Raw genomic sequence first — 24,268 nt, 5'->3', positions numbered from 1 at the left:
TTGGAAGAACAAGAAAAAAATAAAGCATATTCCAGGGAACTGTGCCTCCACATACACTTAACAAGATAGACCCCTCAAAATGTATATTGTCAGTAGCTTTTGCTTTTTCTAAACACTATAAACACAGAAGCCAAGTAGTCTCAGAACACTGAAACAATGTCTACATAACACACAAAGTGTTATGCAACATTATTTGCTATTAGCATCTAAAAGAAAAACTGTCTGGACATGCTGCTAGGAGAAAATCAATTGAAGAAGTGAAGGGAAGGAAGAGCATACTCTGTTTAAATGGTAACAATAAGCACAAGCCCAAATTTGTTATTTATAATGATGGTAAATAAGTCAAACTATTTTGAGGTATTCTTATTTATTACTTGTGAAGTTCAGCTAACAGTGCCGGTCATGTTGTGAACAGTACAAATACAGAAAAAAGAAACAGGCCTGATGATAGAGAGTTTGCAATCAAAGTAATTTTTTTTTCTCAGAAGCAACCAGTTTATTAGTATTTTTGTTAATTAATGAAAACAAAATCTCTGAACAGTCCATTCTTGGAAAACATTTTGCTCTGTTTGTCAGTACTTGAAAAGGATTAACACAGTTATTTTTACAATGCTTACATTGATAAGGGATGTTTCCACTTGCCATCACCCATTCCACAAACAATCCCCAGGCAGTCAATATAATAAGTAAAATAAAAATGTTCCCATAAACAAAAACAGTTTGAAGAGTATGCAAAAGGTGTCTTTTTTATAATTACTAACGTCGGTAAATTTTAGAACATTGGTATAAATTTTCTATTTATGAGAATGTGAAATAGATGTAATTATTACACTGCTCTTAAGAATGTACTTTAGGCACTTCTGCTCCAAACCATGTTGCTTCTTACTCTGCTTTTGCTCTAAAGCAAATTAATACCTAAAATTCAATTTCAAGTAGAAAGTAAAATCCTGTAACAGCTCTACTCCTCTGCTTGGATGGTAAATGTTTACAAATGTAAGGAGAGAACCAGCTTCAGGATCCAGAGAAGCTCTTGGAATTCTAGTTGTTCAACCTTCAGAAACTTCTAGAAACCCCTGTGACTGTCCCATACTGCAACCTCTACCATATCCTCAACCCTAGACACTAAAGAAAAGAGTCTTGTTGGAAAGAGAATCTGTTCTCAGCTCCCCAATCCCCCTACCATTAATGGGGATGCTTTCCTCTTTCCTCTTATGTCTGAGTTTTGCTGATGAAACAAAAACAGAGCAGAGAAGGCCTTCAGAAAACTTCATTATTAAGTGACTTACCTTTCAGCCTACAAATTGTAGCCACTGAGCCTTTCCTAGCACCTGTCTCCATTTATTAGCAAAAGAAGAGAAGAGAATTCTTCCCTCTCTTGTAAGTTCTGTGTGGTTTGCCCGGTAACCCACAGGATTTTCCCAAGAGCTACTGTAAGATACAAACAAGTCTTACAGCTCCAGGTTGTTGACTTGCCCTTTCAACATGACAGTGAGGCTGCTGGAGCAGACAGGTAAATGCACTGAACAGAGGGACTAACAATGTAACAGTATTTCTGTACACAACTCCTCACAAGCTGTTGCCTACTAGAAACTGACCAGTCACCTTGCTGCCCTGAGAATTGTCACACATCTGGGACAGAGAGCTGAGAGCCTTGGAGGAGACCCCCTCCTTACGAGATCAGTTTAAGAATTTCCCTACCACCAAGTGCTGAGGAAAGGATAACAAGAAAACGAAGGCAAAGGAGTGAATAAGAGCACCATGTCACCCTAGAGGCCCTGAGAAGACGGTCATACTTTAATGTGCCAGGCCTTCCTCTCCCTGGGATCACATCTCTCTTCCTCCTTTTCCATGTGCATTACCAGATGCGACATTTGTTTTCTGGGTTCATTGGGGATCCACTGGGACATTGGAAGCTGTTGGAAAAGTCCTGGCTATTGCTGACAGGCCCAGACACACGAAGTGGCAAGGGACTATGTGGATCTGTGTTCAGGGAAGACTGGAGTTTCTCTGGATCCTGATGTCCACACATTGCCTGAAGGGAAGCAAAATAGAAAAGTCAGTTTGGCCGAAAGTCCTCGTGTGAACAAGACTTACGGTTTCTCATGCCTCTCACATCAGAGGGTGCTGGAGTAAACAAGGAAACATGCTTACATGGCTGCCAACAATGTTCAGATCTTTCTTCTGATTGTTTTCCCTTTCCTTAAACTTCTCTGTTCCCATTTCACTCTCTGACAAGCCATCTGCACTTTTTCTATACTTCATAGTCCAGAACACAGAGAGTTTAGGCCACCCTGGCTAGGCTCATGCAACCTTGGACTCCATCTAAAATAGTGGTGAAGATGTCTCAGTGCCTAGATTCAGCTTCTTAAGTGAAATCAATGAGTGCTCATCAACAAAGGGGAGCACTTGCACAAAATCCCATTACTACTCAAGAGACTTGGGGGAGGATTATATGACTTTTCTGGCGTTAAGCTGGCAATCCAAGTCTTCATTCTCATTATTTCAGTCTTTATTTACCAACAAACGATGCAGTAGCTGCCAGACAGCCTCTGAAATGCAAATCTTGCCACCAAGACCCAATAAGCTGTTTATTTACACACTGCTCTGACTTAATGAACACACAAAACTTTTCCCTTTGCAGTTACACTGACTTACAAGGACGTGATTTTTTGAGCACAGAAATCCAACCATCTCTCATGAGGAACTTGACAGCACAGCTACGCATAGCTCCACAATTTGCAGAAATCCTTACTGCAGATTCCCACAAAAACCACAAACTATGTGTGCGTGTACTTCTAGTTCTCCAGCTCTAAATAACATTTGAACTCTTTTTTTCACTATCAGTCACTCAGAGTGACGTGACATGACATCCAGCTGTTCACCATGACAGAGAAGTGAATGAAGGAAAGGATGGACAGATACATTACTTTTGCAGTTAGGTTTCTCTTTCCATGTGTAAGATTACTCACAACAGAAAGGAAAGAAGTCAGAAGCTGGCTATGAAGCCTGCTTTCCCTGACACAGTTGGTCTGCTATGACTTAATTGTGGTGGATTTCAGTGCTTTGTAAAATATATATTTGCAGACAGGTCTTTTGTTAGCTTTGAGATCCATAACAGGTTAGGAGCTGTAAATATGAATTTTAGCTTTTAAATAAGGTTCTGGATGTCGCAGAATCATTGGTCATTCCCAGTTCTGTGAAGAAGGAGAAAAGTGATTGAATATTGAGAAAGAGTGTGGGAGAAATGGAGAGTGAGAAAGACACACGATTAGCATTCATTACATGAGCAAAACTGAGGTAGAAAAGTTGATCATGTGAAAGTCCAATTTTAGGTAAATCCTTCTCTTCTTTGTGCTTTTTCATCCAATTCTTATAGGCCTGTGGAGAGATAAAAGGGATAATAATAAAGCTTCCTTTAGACAGTATTGCAAGCTCATGTCTTCTGTCAGTGAAATCTATTAATTTGATAAATATTTAATAAATTAGCAACTTTTTATCTCACTCTGAGGCTTTCTGCTGCTGGCCATGCCCTTAAAAAATCTAAAGTGGGAGAGTAACAATATAATTACTTTCTTTACCATTTCAGATGCTACTACACCAATACTACCACACACATTGTCATAAGATGTTGTAATTGTACTATAAAAGAATGAAAATTAGTTTCCAAACAAATCACAAATATTTGACTATAGATTAAAGAATTTCTACCTCCCAATGTCCTTCATGAAAAATGTAACAAGTACCGTCTTAGACCTAGGGGTCTCACACTACCCTCAGCAGTTAAACTGCTAAAGTACTGTATGAGGAAACAAAAAATTCTCTCTAAAGTACTGCTGAAAACATTGTTATAGTCATTTCACCACCACACAAAATTCTGTTTCATGTCTCAGCTTACTTCCTCAAGTATAACATAAGCGTATATACCATAGCATGCCTTTGTATGCATGACATAAACAGGGAAGTAAAGGTGGTGAAGGAGAGAAGCTGTCTTACATGGACATATAGAGACTATGAGCAAAGCTTTGTGAGGAACCTCTCTCTGGACTAAGAGAGGACATGCTGGGCTCATGCTTCACTGGCACAGGTGGTGTAAGAAACCTGGAACTGGAGAAGGATGTGGGAGAGGGAAGCATCAGGGCAATCTTGTGTGTTATGTAGTGAGACTATGAGATTCCAGAAGTAAGAAAACCACAATACCTGGTAAGCGACAGCGAGCCCTCCAGTGTCAGCTGTATTCTCCAATAGTGTGAAGGTGCCATTGACATTAAAGCTGTAGCTTTCATAGTGTTCAACCAAGCAGTCTGTAGATCTTTGTAGTGCACTCCTGTTGCATGCAGGACAGTCCACAGGCAACACTGTGGGGGAAAAGTCCTAGAAGTAAAACTATTTATGGCATTCACCTGTGTTCCTCACATTAATCACTGATTCTTCCTAGTAACCAGCATGGACTGGAATGTGTTTTCCTTAAGTTCATCTAGCTCAATAATATATGTACACACTGATATAAGGACCGGGATTTCAGATCCTCTAAGGGAAAGTACCAGTGGGACCTAGAAGAGTAAATAAAGACACCACAGCCAGTACCCACCATAACCATAGAATGAGTGAAGAATTTCATGTGCCATGAAGACCCCGATGGCTCCAAAATTCACAGCGCTGAAAAATAAAGATGAAAAGAGTGCTTTTGGAAAGAAAAAGAGGGCAGAGGAGCATTCTTTATAGCCACTGAGCACGACTGTGTGCTCCACAGGAGCATTCTGCTCTGGGACCCCACAGAAACACTTTGTATGTGTTGTCACTCAGATGTGTAAAAGTGCAAATACAAGTGTAAATTATCCTACCAATGCTTAAAATTGTATTATGGGCTTATTTTAAAGTATTTGTAGCTAATAAGCCATCATAACAATGAAGAGTCTATGAATGAGATTCTGCCTTCATTAGCTGTAATGACAGGTATTGTTGTTGAAGTATGTCTTTATTGACCCTCTACTGTCTGAAATGCTGCACAAACAGCAGCTACAATGGTAACCATACAAAAGCAGGATGTTTGGAGAAGCAATCTTGCAACTTTTGTCTAGTGAGAAAGAATACATTAAACTGGCAAGGCAAATTAAAATCATGATGATTTGACTGCAATTACTCTGGTCTAGCATTGGCAATCTTGCCACAAGCATGAGGTTGTCCTAGAGACCTCCAGTAGTTATTTCCAAATGGAATTTCTATGGTTCTATGCAATGAATTTACAGATACTCTCAAAAGGAAGAGAACACTCAAAATGCATTTCCATTATATGAAATTATGGACTCATTCTATCTTCCCGTGCACTGATTAACACAGCTGAAGCATGAAATTATCGTACTGGATCATTACTTCATCACTGGGAACTCAGTAAGAGTTCTATAGCTGATAATTTATAAATGTTACTCAGAGAAGCTGTGGATGCCCCATCCCTGGAAGTGTTCAGGGCCAGGTTTGATGCGGCTCTGAGCAACCTGGTCTAGTGGAAGGTGTCCCTGCCCATGGCAGGGGGGTGGAACTAGATGATGTTTAAAGAAAGGTTCCTTCCAACCCAATTATTTCTATGATTCTATGATACTGTAACAATTGTACTGCTTTGCTGAGTTCTTGTTTTAAAAATTATCTTCATAGTCACCTGAATTAGCTTTTGCCAGTAAAGTTTAAACTCCAGAGCATCATCTGAGAAAATGCCATTGTACCAACTCACCAAAAGCTGATTAAGTTTTACTTATCAGTCTATTCAACTGAGGTGACAGTGAAAAGAATGTACTTTACTAACACTGAATACAAAAGGAATAAGAAGGCATAGACATTTTTCACAGAGGAAAAATACAGTGACAGCCCATACCACTGGAAAAAAAAATTATTTTCTACTATTCTTTTGAGATGTCCTTTTCTTCATGCTATAATAAATTAATTAAATACTGCAAGGACTGGTGACTTCTAGATCACTACTGAGAAAATAATTACTTTTAAGCAATCTTAAGACATGTTTCTTTCAAACTTCAGCCTCTTGCCACAACGTGAGCTTATCTTTCAGTACAATGGTATTAGGACAAGTATCTATCCACTATCAGGCAAAAAGGACATTGAATGATATGTTTACAATCAACTGCTTGAAGTGCTTTTATTATCAGAAAAAATATTGCTTAAGAGATCTGTTCCATGTGATGAAAGAACACAACCAGAGGAGCATGATCTAGAGAAGTGTCATTATTGCAGGGGAAGACTCAGAATGAAACATCTATTTGCTTGGCAGAAAAGGTTTCTTAAAAAAAAATGAGAGAAGAACTGTGATACATTTGAAAAAGACTTCTGACAAGAAGTTGCTCTGTGAGGCTCCTGTTTTCTCTGGGTTAGATTTCAGGAATCCTTGGAATCTAGAAAATGAGGGGCAAAGGTGAAATGTCTTCTTTGCAGTTAACCTACACATGACTTCTGCCTCTTTGCTCTGGAATTGTATCTTTGTCTTAGTTTAGTTTCACCTAGATTCTGATTTTGCTTCAGCAGAGTCAACGATCACTCACTCCAAGAATTCATCAAGCTTTAAAAAAAGCTGGGTTTCCCCCCGGGATGCAGTAAGAAAAACAGATTAAAGACAGACCACCCACTAAGATTCCTCCTGGAAGCATGGTGCAGCCCAGGGACTACATTCAGCTTGAACCTCTTAAGCCCCTCCATACCTGGGAAACTCCATGTGGAAAAACGGACTGCGGAACATTCCAGCTGGAAAGACCACCATGTGGTGCCTTACTGAATAGTATGAATGCACACTCCAGGGGTGCACACGCCAGCTAGAAGCAAAATAAAAAGAGAAATTAGAGAATGTATTAACTCCTTATCTCAAACTTTGATCCTTTCTTGCACCGGCTTGCAAAAATAGTTCAACTGTTCACACAGCACCAGCAAATTATGAAATTCACAATATCTAGAGTTACAGGTCTTTGAAATAAATCTTCAGTTGTTTACAGATGGCCAGAACTAATAGCTCAGTTTTCATCGACATAAAGAGATTCTCCCTCACAATTTTCCTGACAAGTAAATTAGGATTAGTAACCTCCTGTGAAGTCCTGCACAGAATACTCTTCAGGAGGACTTAGGTCCAAAGCACGTCTGTCAATGCTGCCTTCCTTCTGAAGCATCCTATGTCCTGCCTTTGAGGTGACTCCACCAGCATTCATGTCATCACAGTGCTTTGCTGTTTGCTTTGTTATGAAGCCCAGGAGAACCAGCTATCCCTCTTAATCAGGGGTGTATGGTCAAAAAAAGTGGGGTTTTTTCAGGGGTCTGGTGGTCTCTTCACAATGATGGGGTGTTTTGGTCGCATTGCTCAGGCTGAATGTAGGACAGGCTGCCAAATGCAAGGGTTTTTTTAAAGCAGGATGCAGCAATGCAGAGTTGCAGCAACATTCAGAACTGGTGAAACCACATTCAGAAGTACTGAGTCCAATTCTGCCCACTGGCCCCCGCCTGCCCTTCCTCCTCTTCCACAGTAAAAGAGAGCTATAGACATACAGTTATCACAGTTCTGAGTGACCTGAGCTAGTTGATCCTGCCTTGAGAAGGAGGATTGGACTAGGTGATCCCAACAGGTTGATCTCCAACCTCAGTTGGTTCATAAGTATGTGATTCTGTTATATTTTTCAGATCACTATCTTACTTACTTATCCTGCGGGTGATGCTGAAGGAGCTTCAGGTAGGAATTTTCCCTCAATATTTTCAAGCAAGCCACCACATTGAGGAAAAAAGTGTCTTCATTTATCTCCAACTGAGGGAAAAGACAGGGAATGTGACTGTCACAGGGCATAAGCAAGGAATGAATTGAACAATTGAGAAAAAGAAAAAATTAGAAAAAAAAAGTCCCATGGATCAAAAAAGGGTTTATCAAAAGAGAAACCAATGGGATACTTGTAGGTTTTTTCTCTCCAAGTTCTAAAGACCTTCAATTTAAGATATGACAGGAATGTTATCTGAAGGCCAAACAGATCATACAAACAGGTAAAAAATTACTTCGATCAGGCCAGCCACTCTAAATAGGAGACAGTATAGGCAACAGCATAGAAGCAACAGATTAAGGTTCTCTGGCCCCATATGTTCCCAAAAAATGATAAGTAGGAAATGCGCTCCAGAGGTCATAGCCTCTTTTGTAAGCAGACAAGATAGCAGCTGATACAGGTAAACTGCCAGTAATGAGGCAGGCATGTTTACATTATATGTCTCACATTCTGGTATTCCAGGTTCACTTTGTCAGTCTGGAGTATGTGAGCTGGATAACCAATCTCCACTTGTAGTTTGGAAACCTAAAATAATAATAAACAAACAAACAAACAAACAAACAAAAAGAAACTTGATCAATAGGAGGCTTTACATTCTGCAAGTCCTTTTAAAGGCTATTTCCAACCAATGTAAGCAAGATCTGTGAGTCAGCTCTTTAAAAGGACAGCTACTCTGTTTCAAGAAGATATCTTGTCCTGCTGCTCTGCTTTCTCAATTCTACGACCTGAGGCCTAATGTTGTTCTATTCTTTTTCTTTGTATTGTCTTCTGCCATTCAGCTTTTTAGCTTTTAACCTTACTAGATGTATAAAATTGAATTGTATCTCAATAAAATTAATTCAGAGTATCTGTGGACAAACAAAAACTGAGCCTCTCTATGCCTACACATCAGTGTATGTGTACCTATGGCACTTACAAAACCACCTTCAATATTTAGTATGAATAAGACATCTATTTAAGATTGTGTGCCTGTAGAAGCAGGTAGGAATATATAAAGGTGCAGGTCTCTTCTCTTCCTTCTCCAAAGGCTTCAGGGAAAGGAAGGCCTCAGTACTTCCTGCCTTGTGCACGCACCAAGGCTTTAGCGTTTCGGCGAGTCTGTTCATCCATCCACTCCACCTGATCCAGGCGGTCGTAGAGGGCATCTTGGATGGCAGAGAACATCTGCTCAGCCTGCCGTGGATAAAAAAAAGAAGGCATGGTCACAACTGCACAAAAACATTGCTCACTCTTAGCTACCATCTTCGCATGTTCCAGCAATTCAACCACAGAATAACTGAGGGAAAATTCCTTTCTTTTTGTGATGAAAGAAAATATTTCAGTTTCTACAGTGATTTAGGCTTAAGTTATTTGGCATCCAGTTTTTCCTCACAGGGCTCACTGTTCTCTCCCACACACCTTTTCATCTGGCCTCTCACAGTAATTTAGAGGGAGACAATTCCTTCTCATTCAATAATGAATAATTGTACCCCTTCATGAGCAAAATGAAAATTCAGTATCCACAAGTATTTCTTGCTGGTGTCTCCCTTTTGAAAATTATGGCAATCTGAATTAATCCTTCTCAAAATTATGCTTTATTAATCAAAATTTATGCTTCACTACATGTAGTCTTGGTTTTCCCATTAGCTTTTCTTGGTGTTATTTACTCTTGCCACCTTATAGACTTCAAACTGTTTGCAAAACCTGATGCTACACTAACTTTCCTCAAAAGAGAAAGGAACTCTGACCATCACAGGATGAAAAAAAAGAAATCTTTTCCACACTGCAGGCAGGTGTTCTTTTTTACTGTAGATCCATTCAGAATGTTTTCATTTGAATGCTTAGTGTTCTTGTTGAGATATATCATGTTGGTGATGAATAGTGTTAACTAACTGTTAACTAACTCTTATTCCAGGGAGCACACAGAGATTGCATGCATTTGTACCGCTGTCATAGCTATTGGTACTGCACATATGACTTTTCTAACAGTTGGGACAAAGATAATAGCTGGTATTTAGCATTGATCATTCTAGAATGACAGCAATATCTTGTTCTGACATATTCCAAAAAAAGGAGGGAACTTGCGTAAGCAGAGGAATATATAAAGAGGCAGGAAACCTACACATGATTTTGCTGCCTTGATGTGGTCTTAAGGTGGCATGTCAAAAAAAGAAAGAGGTGAATCTGAGCTCTGCTTGGGGGTTAAGGTGATGAATACCTACAAATTTCTTGGTCTGCTCAGGGAAAATTTCTTGCACAATCATCTTCCCTAGAACTGGCTCAAAGAAAGAGCTGGTATCAGTCAAGCACTTCCTCCAGCGCTCAGCTAGCATCTGTAGGAACAAAGTAGAGACACATGAGAGTGAGGGCAAAGAGCTAGGAAATCAGTAAAATGATATGTAGATGTGTGGTCGGTAGCATATGCACTGCTGACTAAGAATGACAGCAGTGAATATGTAATGTAGTTCTATTTAAGCTACCTCAGTTAACATTTCTACTAAAACATTATTTCCTTATGATCTACTCCACTTACCTCAAGATGAAGATTTGTACGTTAGCAGAGAAAAATCCATAGAAGAAAGATGACCATCTATATATTTTTCCTACTCCACGATACAGTACACTCAGCTCTCTAAACTTTTGTGTGTCATGTCTACTTCCACATTTCTTTTGAGAAAAAAGAAGCACTTAATGGTTTGGGGAGAGTAGTTTTTCTCTCCAAATCTAAGAAACTCCATTCATCTAAGGCATCAAGGGAACATTCAGAAGGTATGACCTACAGTGTTCAGCTGTCAGGGAGGCTGAAGAAGCTGATAAAAGGCTGACTCACCATTCTAGATCCCATTTTTCCATAAAGGATCTTATACAGCTCGAGGCGTGCATCTTGGAATCGACTGTCAAGGGCTGGGGAGAGATTCCCAATCAGACAAACAATCATATAAATGTGAGGGACCCTGTAGGCAGAAGATTGAAGGCTGGTCACCATAAACACACAAGTGAGGCAAGCATCAGAGGAGCAACCTGAGGCAGAGAAATCCTAGGAACCTGAACAATGACAACAAAGAACTCTGAATGGAATACACCTGGATGCTACCAAAGGAGGATGATTGACAGGAGTCTACTAAAGAAACTCCCCAAAACACTGTGGAGACTTAAAGGGTAACTGCCTGCTGGGGCACAGGATTCTTTATAGGAAGTTGGAGAAGGATAACTTTTAGGACTGGGTGAAACTTAGAGAATATTATGAGAGGTCTGTGGGATTCTGTAAGATTTATGATGGCATGTTTACAGGAAGGACCAAAGGCAGGGAAAGGAAAGGATCATAGTGGATTGGGAGAATATATGTGGGAAAAAGGAGAGGAAAGGTGGTAGAAAGGGATGGTTGAGCATAAACTTGTGCTTGCCAGGGCGTCTGTCTGATTGAGCTCTGCACATGGTCACCAGGATACGTCCTATCTTATTAAATGCTATTGTTAAGTAACATTCTACTCACTGTGTGTGGGGATGGAACTGGATGCTGGAGAGACAACGAGCCTGAGACTAGTGGAGGGACTTTGGATCCAGCTGGCTTCTGGAGAGAGCAGGAGCCTGAGAGCTGGCTATTGGAAATACTAGTGGTTTGGACCAGCTACTGAAAAGACCTGATAGGAGTGTTTGTAACAGGAAGACACCAGAGTACCAGCAACCAAAGTTGCAAGGGTTGCTTGCAAGTTTCTCATATATTCCATGCAAGACTCATATATTCCATGTGATATATCCAAGTGGACACCAGGAGATCTTGGCCAGCTTCTTGACAGACTGAATACCTAAGACCAGCTATTGGAGTGAGCCGTATCATGTGTGTGCACACATATTTCACTAGTATTGAGCAATCCTGATCAGCTGGAGCTGAGGAATAGGATTAGTCTGGGTTCATGTTTGTATGAGTGCTATGGGTGGATGGGTGCCAGTCAATACACTGTGTTCCCTCTCTGTGTGACACACATAAATATATTATTTTATATGTGTGTTCAGACATGGTACATGCATATGCAAGCCTATTGGGAATATATGCTAAGCCATAGCACTGGCCAAACCTGTGGATATAAAGCCACAGCACTCTTGCAATTGTTAGACTATTGGATTTAGCAGCCTCTAAGACAGACCTATTAAACCTATAGTATTTGAAGTAAATATTTCTTGGGGCATGAGCAATCATAGCTATCGATTCCTACCTTCCCTCGTGCCATTTCTTGATGAGCTGTGACATTTCTCTTAAGTAATCCATGTCATGCACTGCAATTGGCTGAGAGAGGTTCATTGGCATAGGATGGAAGACAGCCTGGAGACATGCCAGCCAGTCAATAGCAGGTGCCTTTTCCTGCAAGTAAAACAAAACTTACATGCTGAATTATGAATCTAAACTGGCTCACAAGAAATAACAGGAAAACTAGGATAGTCATCATAATACTGTTAAGAGATACTTTTGACAAGTTAAATTGTTTTTATAATGTGTATCTTGAAGAGGAGGATTGACTTTTTTGAAAGGGAATTAGCGCCGGGGAGGGGAGAGAGTTGTGGGCCTGAAAAAATTCTGATTGTCAGTTAAAGACCGTAAGTTAAAGGGTTATTTAAAGCTCAACAGGCTCCAAGTGTAATTTGCAAGACAATGGCATGTAATAAGAGTGTCTGATATCTCTTTCCATCTGGATCTTCAGAATGAAGACATGAATGTCACGTGTAATTGTGTTGCTCAGATTCTAAGGCACAGATACCTGTAGCTCCCTAATGGTAGTGCGAAAGAACAGCATCCCCCTCTGCTGTCTTTTCTGCAGTGGGGTGACAACTCGCTGGAGGTTAGAGATGAAGGACAAGGTCTTGGAAAAGGAATCAGTGGGATCATCCTCTGTCCCTCCAAGTAGGACCCCCAGTTTCTCCAAATATGAAAGATACACACGGAGAACCTGCAATACAGAATATGTGACCAGTGGAAGATACATGACTGAAAATTAGTCACTCCATCCATCCATCCATCCATCCATCTTGACCGTATAAACTTCAATCTTTGAAAGCTACTGCAGGCCCGCCCCATTCCTAAAACTGTCTTCTTTCTGCAACATCCTTATGTAATTATTCATGTGGAATACACCTTGCCAAGTACAGTTCCTCTCTCAGTGAAGAACACTGAATTCCCAAAAGATTATTTTTTCTCACAATTACTTCACAATTACAGCTCACAATTACTTCAAATACTTGAATAATTTTAGAGATGTAGGCCTGCCATCTCTGGAGTCAAAGGAGAGAAATTCAGTGATATAATGAGCCAGCTTTTCAATGGAGAGAAAATGTCAACTTCTTGTTTCTATCTTCATGAGGTTTCAGAGTAATGTTTATGCTGGCTCAGGGGTTTTATTGAGGACTTTTCTGAAAAGCTCAGAACAAGAAACTGAAATAACTCACTTTATATGAATTTGGAGAAATGACAGGGTTTATTTTGTTGCAATGTCCCAAGATCAAAGTTGTTTATTGTTCCCTCAACTTATATTCAAACTTTTTAAAATACGCCTTAAAATGCTAGCTATCCCTCCCTACAACACACAAATTTTGTTATAAAGCCTTATTTTGGACAAAACATCTTTCAAAAAACATTCAGGCAAGGCAAAAGCTAAAATGAAGCCCAGATTCAGATTACTTAGCAAGTAGAAATTAAAATTATAATTATAACATTCTGTTTCTACACTAGAAGTTTTCAACCTGGGATCTAAAATGGACTACATTTTACAATCTATCCTTTGGAAAAGTAGAGTTTTGTAAAGAATTCCATCTGGATGCATTTTCAGAGGTCACTGACCATAACCCATGGAAACAGACCACTCTGAACCAGGAGGTAATTCAAGGAGATCCCTGCATCAAATAGCTATATCAGAGCTTCAGGCTCTGATATGTTACCTTAAGATAATTTTTCTCTTTGAATTCACTCTCAAGTGGAATCTCAAACTCAGGATGGTCAATCTGCAAAAAGGAGTAAAGGAAAAACTTATTATTATTTTCAGAAAGAATGGAAATGTGAGGATATTTTGGTAATCAAAAATTATCATGGAATTTGAAATGTTATTAACTTGCTTTTACTCTTGGAAAATGTTTGTAAATTCTTCAGAGAAGAACAAAGGCTTAACTTGAGCAAGCCTTGGTCTGACTCTTTACTCACAGGGCTTCCTTGATAATGCTCTTTCTTTAGCATACTCACCTGAATAATATTGGTCTTGGGGTCAAAAGGACTAGGTCCCACAAGGACTCTAAAAAATGGGAAGGTGCTGTATCTGCCCATGAGAATCTGAAGAGTTTCATTAAAATCTTTTGTTTCCCCCACACCTGTGTTATGCCATCCACCAACCTAGAGAGAGACAAAAATGCTGCAGGTGAGAAAAACGGGTTGGATCTGTATTTAATTTTTTTTCTTTTACACCTATAAGCTTAGCCATTATGATAACTGAGAAGCAACAGAGCAAAAAGCACCAGGGGAAACTCATGAAGTGTTCTACATATGCTGCTGGCTTTAAAATGACCTGACACTTATCCCTAAGCAAAGCAATGAACTGCAAAATGACACAAGGAAAAGGAATTGTAATTAGCAACAGAGTAAAGTGTGCAGGAAAAAATACTGGGTAAGCAGGAGACAGGAAATAGGTCTCATTTTTCTGAAGCCATTCAGAAGGACAAACAGGGATCAGCGATTAAAGATCCCACCTCCCTGACAAGCAGATTCATAGGTGGGCCTGTAGTCACTGTTCCTCCTGCTGGAAGGTTCTGCATCCTCTTTTGACACAGGGCCTAAATGCTCTTTGTCGGAAGGAAGAATGTGCAGCTCCCCTTGGCATTGAGAGGAATCTCCCAGAATGGAAAGAGAAGGATTTTCTCCTTTAAACAAGCTCTCTTGGAAGCCTTGACTACTGAATGATCATCTAATTTTAGACACAAAAATTTCATCCATTCCAGGTGTTCCCTGAATATTGAACTGAATTTCTGAGATTAAACATGATCCCTCTTTGCAGTATTGGTTTTTTTGCCATCCTTAAGTAATACATAAGGTCATGAGGAAAGATTCAAGTACCTGATGTCAGAAAATCAGTTCTTGAAACAGCATTTAAAGCTACAGGATTTATCACTTAGAAGTTGTGCTGTGAACCATGACTAGGGTCAGATTCTAGAAAAATTACATCATGTAGGACTGTATGACCCTATCTGCCCGTTTTCCTTCTCTGTGCAGGAATTCTCTTCCTGAGGGAGAGGAAATAGCACAAACATTCACCTGATTTAGGAGGTCCTTCAACGTCTGAGCTCCTTGGGATTCTATTCGTTCAGTATCCATGCAGGAACGATAAAATTTCATTGCTTTCTCCTTGGCTGAGCCTCTTATCCCAAACTGTGGACTTTCTGAAGAAAAAAAGTAGATTTAAAATTTAAAAATAAGTTAAAAAAGAAGTTGGGACAGTATTAGAGCAGAGAACGGTTTTAAGAAAATACTGTACTTTGATCCAGAACATTTTAATAAATACATCCACATTTCCCACAGTGACTCAAAGCAAGGGACTTTCTAGCCCCATGACTCTTCCTGAGACCAAATATGTGAGTTTCTTTGCATGGAAGCAGGAGTACAACAGGAAGATGGTGCATATCTAGGCTTCAGTCCCCCACAGAGACAGGACACATCATCAGAGTGCACTTTCAGACTAGCAGAGCAACAATGGCCTGCTTTGACAAGGCAACAGGAAAATGGTTTGGGTTGCTGTCAGAATTTTAAAGCGTGACTTTCATCTGTTACACTTGGCAAGGGGAATTAAAATGTTTAAAATGCAGCTACTGTAATATGACATGCTCAAAAACAAATCTGTGCCTGTAATGATAGAAGAACGAAGAGAGGGGACTCAGTCCCTGTTAGGAATGATTGTGCTCTCAGTTACTACTATTGTCAGCTCTGACCGAGGCAGATGCCGAAGGTAACACACCAATCATCTGTCCCTACCTAAAAGCCTTTTCAGGATCAACAGGTTTTCTTCCAACAACACATCAAACACATTTAGTGATTCTTCTCTGGTTCTGCTTGACTGTTTGCCTTCCCATCTGCCACAGGCATATTTGTAGAAGTTCTCACAGGGGTTTACAGTGTCATTCCTAGAATTCAGAAGTCTTTCCAATAGACCAAGATCTGACTCAGCATCACAGGATCCTGAAGAGGAGGTAAATAAGAGAGAACTGAGAAGTGACAGCGGAAAGTGAGAGCAACTCTGAACAAAACACTTTTAGGGGACATTTACCCCAAAAGACTTTTTTTTGGTACAAGCTCCTCTGCATGCAGCGTTGAATTCCTTGTAAGGTATTGCTGAATATGGATGAAGTGTGTTTTCTCTTTCACTTCCCAGGGAGATTGTCCTCTGTTTGTACTATCTAGGCAGCCACAAGTTGGATTATTTTGCATTTTCAGTGTCCTTCCCCTGGATCAGCCGAATTTGGCCACATGATAAACAAGAAACAACTGATGGTGTCAACACATGATGAAAGGGAAGGACATAGCCCAGTGAAAGTAATGACATAAGATTAAAACAACTTTTTTTCAAGCATGGGAAACATTTCTCAGCAATGACATTTGCCAAAAGAGGACAAGGACTTTCTAGAATATCTTGCTTCGATCTATAACTCTCTTTTTCTTAACTGCTGCAAATCACCAGGTGTATGTTCTCATTTTAGTTCAGTATCTTATATCAACATCAGATCAGATCCATTATTTACTGAAATAATCCACTTGTAAATCAAGGTGAGACTTCCCATACTATGGTTTCAAAGTTGACATGGGAGAAGGTAGGCAGAGTAGAAATGGACTAGATCTAAACTAACAGTTTTTCCTTGGTCTCTGAAGTGAACTGTCTCCAACACATAACAAGAGCTAAAGAAAAAAGCTAGGCAAAGAGTCAACAGTGCTTATTTTGGAGCAGGGAATACCTGTATCCACCAATATAAATGCACCTTCAGTATTGAGCTTTCTATATGCACAGACATTGACATGGACCATTCTGCAGATAGTTCTTTAGCAAATTTGGAAGGTAAATTAATGTTTCTGGTCTATACCCACAGCTTCTCCATTAGCAAGAAACTATAACTTCTTCTTTTACTCTATGACTGCACTGATCTGTACTAGAAAACCAGGACTAAACTTAAGTCAGAGATAAAAGTGCAGAGGAGGAGCTCCAAGTGTCAGATTCAGTTCTGTTTCCTGACTATAGACAGAGCAGAACACACTGATGAGGTGCAAGACAATAAAACGCTGCTCTCCCTCAAAACTGGGCTCAGGCATATTAAATGGCAGGCAGAGGAGAACAGATGTGGAGGATCTCTCCCCACTATGACCCAAGGAAGAGGTAGAAAAATGTACCTTTTTGACAAAAAGTGTTACGATTCCTGGAGATTCTGAAAGTCTGGTTCTTAATACTGATGTTAAGCTTAAAACAGTGGAGGCAGGTAAGAGATAAAGGGGTCTTAAAATGGGGTGGATGAGGAAGAATAGAAAAGGGTATCTCATATTATACCTAGAGCACAAGTCATCACGAGGTAGGTGATAAGCAATGTAAACCCAAGGAGAGTACTGAGAAGAAGTGCACACAGAAGTACGCTTTTCCCCTGAAGGCATCGTTCTTTCTTTGCACCTGTTCTCAGCTCCTGGTCACAGGTCTGAAGAGACAGAAAAAATTAAGAAAGAAAAATTCATATTAAGGTTAGCACTGATAATATACTCCATCTCCCACCTAATCTACTAGAAAATCACTCACAGGACTACTGCCAAAACACAATAGTCATCCAAGTCATCTACATGACTGTATTCCCAGGGGCTTTCTCACTTCCTCATTTCCCTTTCTTTTCAAGCTATAACTGTTGCACAGTGTTACGAATTATGCATTGAAAATCCAGCTTGCTATGAGGAGATTTGTCCCTCCATGGTTCATTCTGTTTTATGGAATCACCTTGCATGTACTTCCTGAATATATCAAAGCCTTTTTGCATCTATAAAACTAGTAACAGGATGGCTAGGACTGGTGGTTCTTTATACTGCTACAGTCTGGCAACCTGAGCACTAATTTCAGATCTCTCCTGAAGAAATAAAATAGTGCATCCTAAGCCCTCAAGTCCAGTTCAAGTGAGAGAAAAGATTTGTTCTATTCTACAAACTGGAGTAAGCTGTAAATCACTGAGAAGATCTTATATACAGAGAGGTCTTATCTCACTCTAATTTAGTTTTGTTCATAATCTAGGTGTGTCTTTTTAGTCAGTGGAACAGCCTAGGCACCTAATGAGTACACCTTCTGTTTTAGATATCTGTTTTAGCATGAGCTGAAGCATTCTCCGGAGTTATTTGTCCTTTTCTCTGTTGACTGCAAAGGAAGCTAGATGACTATCATAGGATACACCCCTAGCATCTACCTGGATATAGTTATAGGAGATGACATTTTCTCTGGGTGTTCACTCCTTCTGCATACTTTGACGTACATAAGACTGGAGAACAGCAGTTTACAAAAGAACAGACATGTGAATGCATGCTGGTAATATATAAAGAAAGGGAAAGAACTGAAAAAAATGAAAAGTGGAATGACTAAATAAGAATAAACAGTGAGAAAGGGGAGGCAGAAGGAGGGAAAATACCCCAGAAGATAATGGAAAACCTCAGCTGTAGCAAGGAGGAAATCTCATAGCTGTGAAAGCTGATGGAAGTGCTACTGGGAGAGTCCTACATGTCAGCGTCAGGGCCTGTCCTGTACTGTCCCCACAGGCTCAAGTTTAGCTCCCTGTTCTATCCTGGTCCTCTGATACAAGAAATCTGTTTGAGAAACCTTGTCAGGCCTTGGAACTCTTTGAGGCAAAGCAAGAGGCAGCCTTAATGAACATGCCCCTTCTTCACTTGGCCTTTCTCCTGTGCAGTCTCCATCTGAGCTCTGCTGCAATGGCAGCCGTGCCTTCATCTGGACAGGCATGCCACTGATCTGGGTCCTGACCATAACCTACACACTTGATTCTGCAGGTTTGACCTGGAACCTGTCTCCTCACAAGGGACTTGCCTGGCAATCTACACTCTTGGTTGACCCTGGGCACTGTCACCAGGCCTGCCTTACACCCATACTGGTGTGCACCCCATGCTTTTTGAGGCATTGCTTCTTGCCTGCCTAGTCATGACTCTCAGGTTCCGGACTGTCATCTCTCTTCTCATGCTCCCTTACATGCAGTAGCTAAACCGCATTTGTCACCACACTCAGTATCTATGTTCTTTGCCACAAAACACGGAAACATGGATCTCGACAAAAATCACAAGAAATGGAGCAAAATCTTACAGGAATTAAGTACATCACAGTATATACCCTTTCACCTAAGGGAACATTAAGGAAATGAAGGAGTCTGCTGTTAATCATCTGGACTAATATACTACGGTACAACTTCTGCACAAAAACATTAACAGAACAGAAAACAAAAATAAGCAATAGAAAAACAGACCTCATAATTTTATAATCTTTCAAATGTGCATTTTATTCAATCTTGAATTAAAGCCTCTCAAAAGCTTACTCAGCTCCTGGAAATTGCTAACAAGAGTTGAATGCCTAACTGCTTTTCTTGCTTAAAATCCTATTCTCCTAACTTCTTCAGCAGGATACAGAATAACTAAATGGAGAGCAAGTACTTACAAGTGACTCCTGACATTAGAAGGTACTAGATACAGAACATGATCATACTGGCAAGGTACAGTGTACAAACTACAAAGGAAGAAATTCCTTTCATAAGCCCCTGTAGCAAAACACTTGTTTGAGTCCCGGAGTAAGAGAGTAAGTGTCACAACTTAACAGTATGGTAGGGAAGTGAGTGAAAGAAAATTAGCTTAGCTGATAAAGGAAATAGAAAAACTATTCTTTGGCATGCAAGCCTTCATGTCTCACCATTTAGGAAGAGTGAATGATTCATGATTTACATTCACAATTCTCCAGGCTTCTCTGTTACAACAGACCTTGTTTTTCACACTGAAAATCCAGCCTATTCCTACCATGAAATAATAGTAATTTTGCAATTATTTGGTTTCATGTTATCAGAGGACACCTGTTTCTCTCTTTTGAGTAATAAAAGGCATGGCTGTGGAGATGCTAACAAGAAATTGGTATTTCAAGACTGTTGATGCAATTTCTTATGAATTTCTGCTTAACAGTAGTTCTATTTCAGGCCCATACATTATGTTTATTTTGAAATGCAAAATGCATCAAATAACAGATTTTTAAAAATCTCTAAGAGAAACAGCACTGCCCCCCTAAGTCTCCATTGCGAAACAACTAGAGAAGTACCTGGCTGAGAGCAGCATGCCCAAAATAATAACATAGCACAAACGAAATGACAGGGGAGTGGAAATGGGCTGTGGACCTGTACTTAGAAACTGGATTATGGCCGGTGTTATGTGAACCATAAGCATAAAAGGCGTTCTTCAAACACTTCACCTTCCATAATAAATGTCTTTCTAATCTTGCCTCTGTAACTGGGTTTGAGAGAAACAGTGGACCTACATAAACAGAGAAAAAAGAGGAGGGCAGTCATATTTAGTTCTCCTTTATGTCTTTTTCATGACAACAGCTGAAACAAATCTAGACACACAAATACCTGCTCTTTCAATACTCTTATACAGATGGTGACCTGAGCAAAATCCCCATCAGACTCTTTATCCAGAATGAACTTCACTTTTATGCCACACTGGATTAAGTGGTTCATACGCCCTGAAATACAGACCCCTTCCTAAGTGAGTGATTCTTGGCCAAGGCAGGAGTGTGGATTGAACTAGATGGAACCAGAGGTGGCATACCAACACTTCCAGGGCACAGGCTGCAGGAACATTACATAGCTTACAGGAAGCAGCAGCACTTCATTGTGGTATGTTTTGAGACCTGGTTGCTTCATCCACCATGCTCCATATAAAGATACAAGTGAATGGGTTGAACAAGACAGTGGAAAAGGATAAAAATACTTCAATCTCTGACAGGGCTTTTCCTTATAGGCCTCACTTATGGATGAGAAGAATAATCAGTATTTGCATAAAGATGAATGCAATTTCCAGTACAGCTTCTGTTCTTTCATGTTTTTAAGCATGTGCAAAAGCTCAAATTTAAATGGCCTCACTGTAGCTAAGTAAAAACAAGTGGCTGTAAAATCGTTAAAAGATTAATTTTAATTTTTGTAAAATATAAACATTAATAATTATAAACATAATTATAATTATAAAATTATAATTTTAAATTAATGTACTCTATGTATTGTCTGATTCATATGTGAGCATGACTTAGGATAGCAGAATCATGACAAGTACTGTTATCACTAAAGTAAGAACTGTTTGATACAACTAAACCAGCCAAAGAATTTGATTTTCCTTCAGCATCTCCTTCTTTCTGTTTGTGAGCCATTCCTGAGTTCTGAAGTGAGATTGAAGTTACTCGGCCTAATTCTTCCTCACCTTGCATTTTCACAATGTTTAGTGCATTACAGAAAAAAAAGCATCTAGCTTTCATGAAAATAAATTAAAATAAAGAGATCAAAGGCAGAGAGAATTGGAGTTATTTTTCATAACTATTTACCAGATAATTTAAAGGTATTATTTTTCAGCCAGTAGATTATTAATGAATTACCGACTTTGGCTGTTACCCAAATTGTGTTTATCACACTGCTCACATGGATGACATATTTTCAGACTAATGCCCCAATACCACAAAAACCTTCATTTTCTTAAATTTATCTTTTGTCAGCAAATTATTTAAGCACATAAATTGAGCCCATTAAATGTCATTTGAGAAATATTTTAGCCTATGTTTGAAATAGAGTACCTGCTCACATGAAATATGAGACAGAAAGATTGCTGAATTATATTCTGGAATAGTAGAATTGTAGACCAAAACTATGGCCAACGACTAAAATTATGATTGTGGTCTGATCTTCATCACACAGATATTTGGGAATAGATATACAAAACAAACATTTCTTCAAATTCTTCAGCTGTAAAAATGCAGACAAGATAAAGATAAGTGACCGTTTGCATTACAGCAACAGTCACACTGAACAGATCTCAATGTAACAACACATACAAGTTTCTGTGTTTGTATTACTTAGTAACATAGAACACTTATCTCTGTTGCCCTTGAATGTTCTGTACTTTTTAGCAACCTTGAGCTAACGGTTCAGTGCAATTTGTCTGTACATATGCAATTAAAGCTTTGCTAGCTGTTTATATAAGACATCAAAGCAGAAAAAGGATACCATGCTTCATGGGAAGCAATTAGGCTCACCATGTCATTCTCACATTCCAAAAACTATGCCTTGCTTATCCACAGTTATTTGGGGGGGGGGAGGGGGGAACTGCACGTTTCTGTGTAAGTACTTTCTTATAATACCTTGCTGAAAAAATGGAGATAGAATAAAAGATGTCATTATTTTTATTGTTGTTGTTGTTTTCATTATTACTACTACTAATACTTTTACTATTATTACTTGTTGTTCGGTGCTTCAAACAGTCCTCAGAACAGCCATTATGGTGACTAACAGGAAGGGCAAGAACCCCTAAATCATGGCACCATATCCCACATCATTAATTCTGAGACCCAGACAAGACCTTTCTGGATACAAACTGAGTCAAAAACTCAACTACCGCGGTCCTCCAAGGCAATAAGCAGTGTAGCTATGAAAGGGGAAGGAAAAGAGAGGTGAGCAATGAAGATCCCTGAGCAGACTGCAAGACAGACCCATTTCCTTACCTGTGGAAGACTGCTCATCCTTGTCACTGAGCAGGCGTTGCTCCTGCGGCTACCACAGTTGTGAACTCTGTTTACTTGGTTGCTATCAGACTTCTGGGCCCACACACTTAGCGAAGTTCAGAGACAATCTCTTCTTCCCAGCTTGGCTGTTTGCTGTGGGGAGGAGAAAAGAAAGGAAAAGCTCTGAGAAAAACACCCTTAGAGAAAATGGGAGGGAGGGAAATGGTGTTTCTGCAACTCTCCGCCCACCTTCTTAACACCTCTACTCCTCATAAAAGAATATTTTTCTTCCCCTTCTGTGTCTCTGTGACCCACCTGCCCTTCTATCTCTTGGAGCTCCACCGAAATCTTTTTGAACAGAAGTATGTGATTCTCTATCTCCCTCTGCCTCTTCTCAGCTATTTGCTGTTTCTCTTCTCTCCAGCAGCCTCACTATCCTGCCCACCCAACAAGCCTGTTTTGGTCTGATATTCTCCCTGCCACTAGCCTGTTTCAACCTGCTGCTGCTCTGGGGCCCGGAGGCTTCTGCCTATTGCTAGATAGTGTGGGGTACAGATCCCAGCGCTCCTCCTCCCACAAGAAAAGCCAGGGTGCTGACTTGCTTCTTGCTCTCTCTCTCTCATCTGCACCCTAGTGTCCATTCGAGGGGTGAACACCACCTGACTCTTTCTCTTTCCCATTAAGAGGCATTAAAAAAAAAATCATTAATTACTTATTCTATTTACAGTTATTCATTGTTTCTCAGGTGATGGCCAGCCTGTGTGTCTTTGCTTATTTAAGGAGGCACAGTGAGAAGATTTGGGAGGGAGGTTTCTCTGCTTTGAGGACTGGGAACCTGGCTCACTTCTCTGGCACATTAAAAACTGAGTAGTGGATGTTGGGATTTGAGACCTTCTCAAGTGGCAGCTGTGAGCTGAGAGAGATGGTGGGGACTAGCTTGGTGTCAGCTTCCAAAGTGCTTGAAACAAGCAGAATACCAGGACGGAACTGTTCACTCCCCATCTTGCTGGTCTCTGAGGGGAGTATGATATCTTGGTTCACTAGTCTGAAGATAATTTGGTATCTGCTCAGTTGTTCAGAGCTCCCATCAACCTGATTTTTTCCCTATTTCTGTAGTGCTTGCATAATTTCTTAACCCTCCACCATCACAACAGATTTCTTATACAGCTGAAACCAGTTACTTACTCCCAGCTGTTTTTAGCATTCGGGTTACTGGTAACTGTGTATTTCTATATTTACCAAACAGCTCTAAATACAGTAAAAAAAGTCCTTGCATACTGACAAAAAGATCCCTACCGACCTTCCCTTCCTTGCAGTGTATCACTTCCCTTCAGCTTAACATCAGGATCTGTTTTGCAAATACTTCTCACATAAATTGGTTGAGATTTGACTTAATGAAAGTAACAAGACAGTCTTTTGTTAGCCACAAGTAAGATCTTACAGTGAAGATACCTTTGTAAACTGTCTGGAAAAATTTGTTCATGACAATATCCAGTTTATTTATCTGTCTTAACTGTATCTGAACTCTTCTACCTTCATAATTGCAGCATCTAACAGCTCCCAAGCTTTATGTAATGAAGCAAATTTCACTTCTCTTTTCTCTTTGAGCACTATCTAGGTTTTAAAATTTGCTTGGGCAAGGAATTTATTGCCTTTTTTGATTATAAAATGGTTATGATAATTTTGAACATAATGTAATTAAAGCAA

The 24,268-nt window shown here is 39.8% G+C and overlaps 1 protein-coding gene across 6 annotated transcripts; it reads right to left on the bottom strand.

The window, feature by feature from the left end:
• Window positions 1-471: 471 nt before the first annotated feature.
• KEL (Kell metallo-endopeptidase (Kell blood group)) lies at window positions 472-23,119 on the bottom strand. Of its 6 annotated transcripts, none has more exons than XM_048295421.1 (19): window positions 22,811-23,118; window positions 22,562-22,714; window positions 17,333-17,474; window positions 15,775-15,978; window positions 15,061-15,185; window positions 13,999-14,145; window positions 13,701-13,763; window positions 12,527-12,715; window positions 11,987-12,132; window positions 10,603-10,726; window positions 9,995-10,105; window positions 8,868-8,966; window positions 8,241-8,318; window positions 7,683-7,786; window positions 6,702-6,812; window positions 4,589-4,656; window positions 4,198-4,355; window positions 3,283-3,378; window positions 472-2,032 (listed from the first exon to the last, which is right to left on the bottom strand). In XM_048295421.1, exons 2-19 carry the CDS (start codon window positions 22,577-22,579, stop codon window positions 1,856-1,858), a joined length of 2,160 nt encoding a protein of 719 aa, XP_048151378.1. In that variant the 5' UTR covers window positions 22,580-22,714; window positions 22,811-23,118; the 3' UTR covers window positions 472-1,855. The 6 variants fall into 6 exon arrangements, with proteins under 6 accessions (XP_048151378.1, XP_048151377.1, XP_048151379.1 ...); XM_048295420.1 differs by having other exon boundaries at window positions 22,877-23,118; XM_048295423.1 differs by having other exon boundaries at window positions 1,942-2,322; window positions 22,877-23,119.
• Between the last annotated feature and the right edge of the window lie 1,149 nt (window positions 23,120-24,268).

Source organism: Corvus hawaiiensis, chromosome 2 (genome assembly GCF_020740725.1).
Source record: "Corvus hawaiiensis isolate bCorHaw1 chromosome 2, bCorHaw1.pri.cur, whole genome shotgun sequence".
NCBI classification, from domain to species: Eukaryota; Metazoa; Chordata; class Aves; order Passeriformes; family Corvidae; genus Corvus; species Corvus hawaiiensis.
This window is presented reverse-complemented; position numbering and strand designations above follow the sequence as displayed.

Coding starts and splice junctions, on each gene's coding strand:
- KEL (XM_048295421.1), bottom strand. Junction 8,967..9,994: donor CTGAGCAGACCAAGAAATTT/GTAGGTATTCAT, acceptor TATCCACGGCAG/GCTGAGCAGATGTTCTCTGC. Junction 7,787..8,240: donor TGAACCTGGAATACCAGAAT/GTGAGACATATA, acceptor CTTTTCCCTCAG/TTGGAGATAAATGAAGACAC.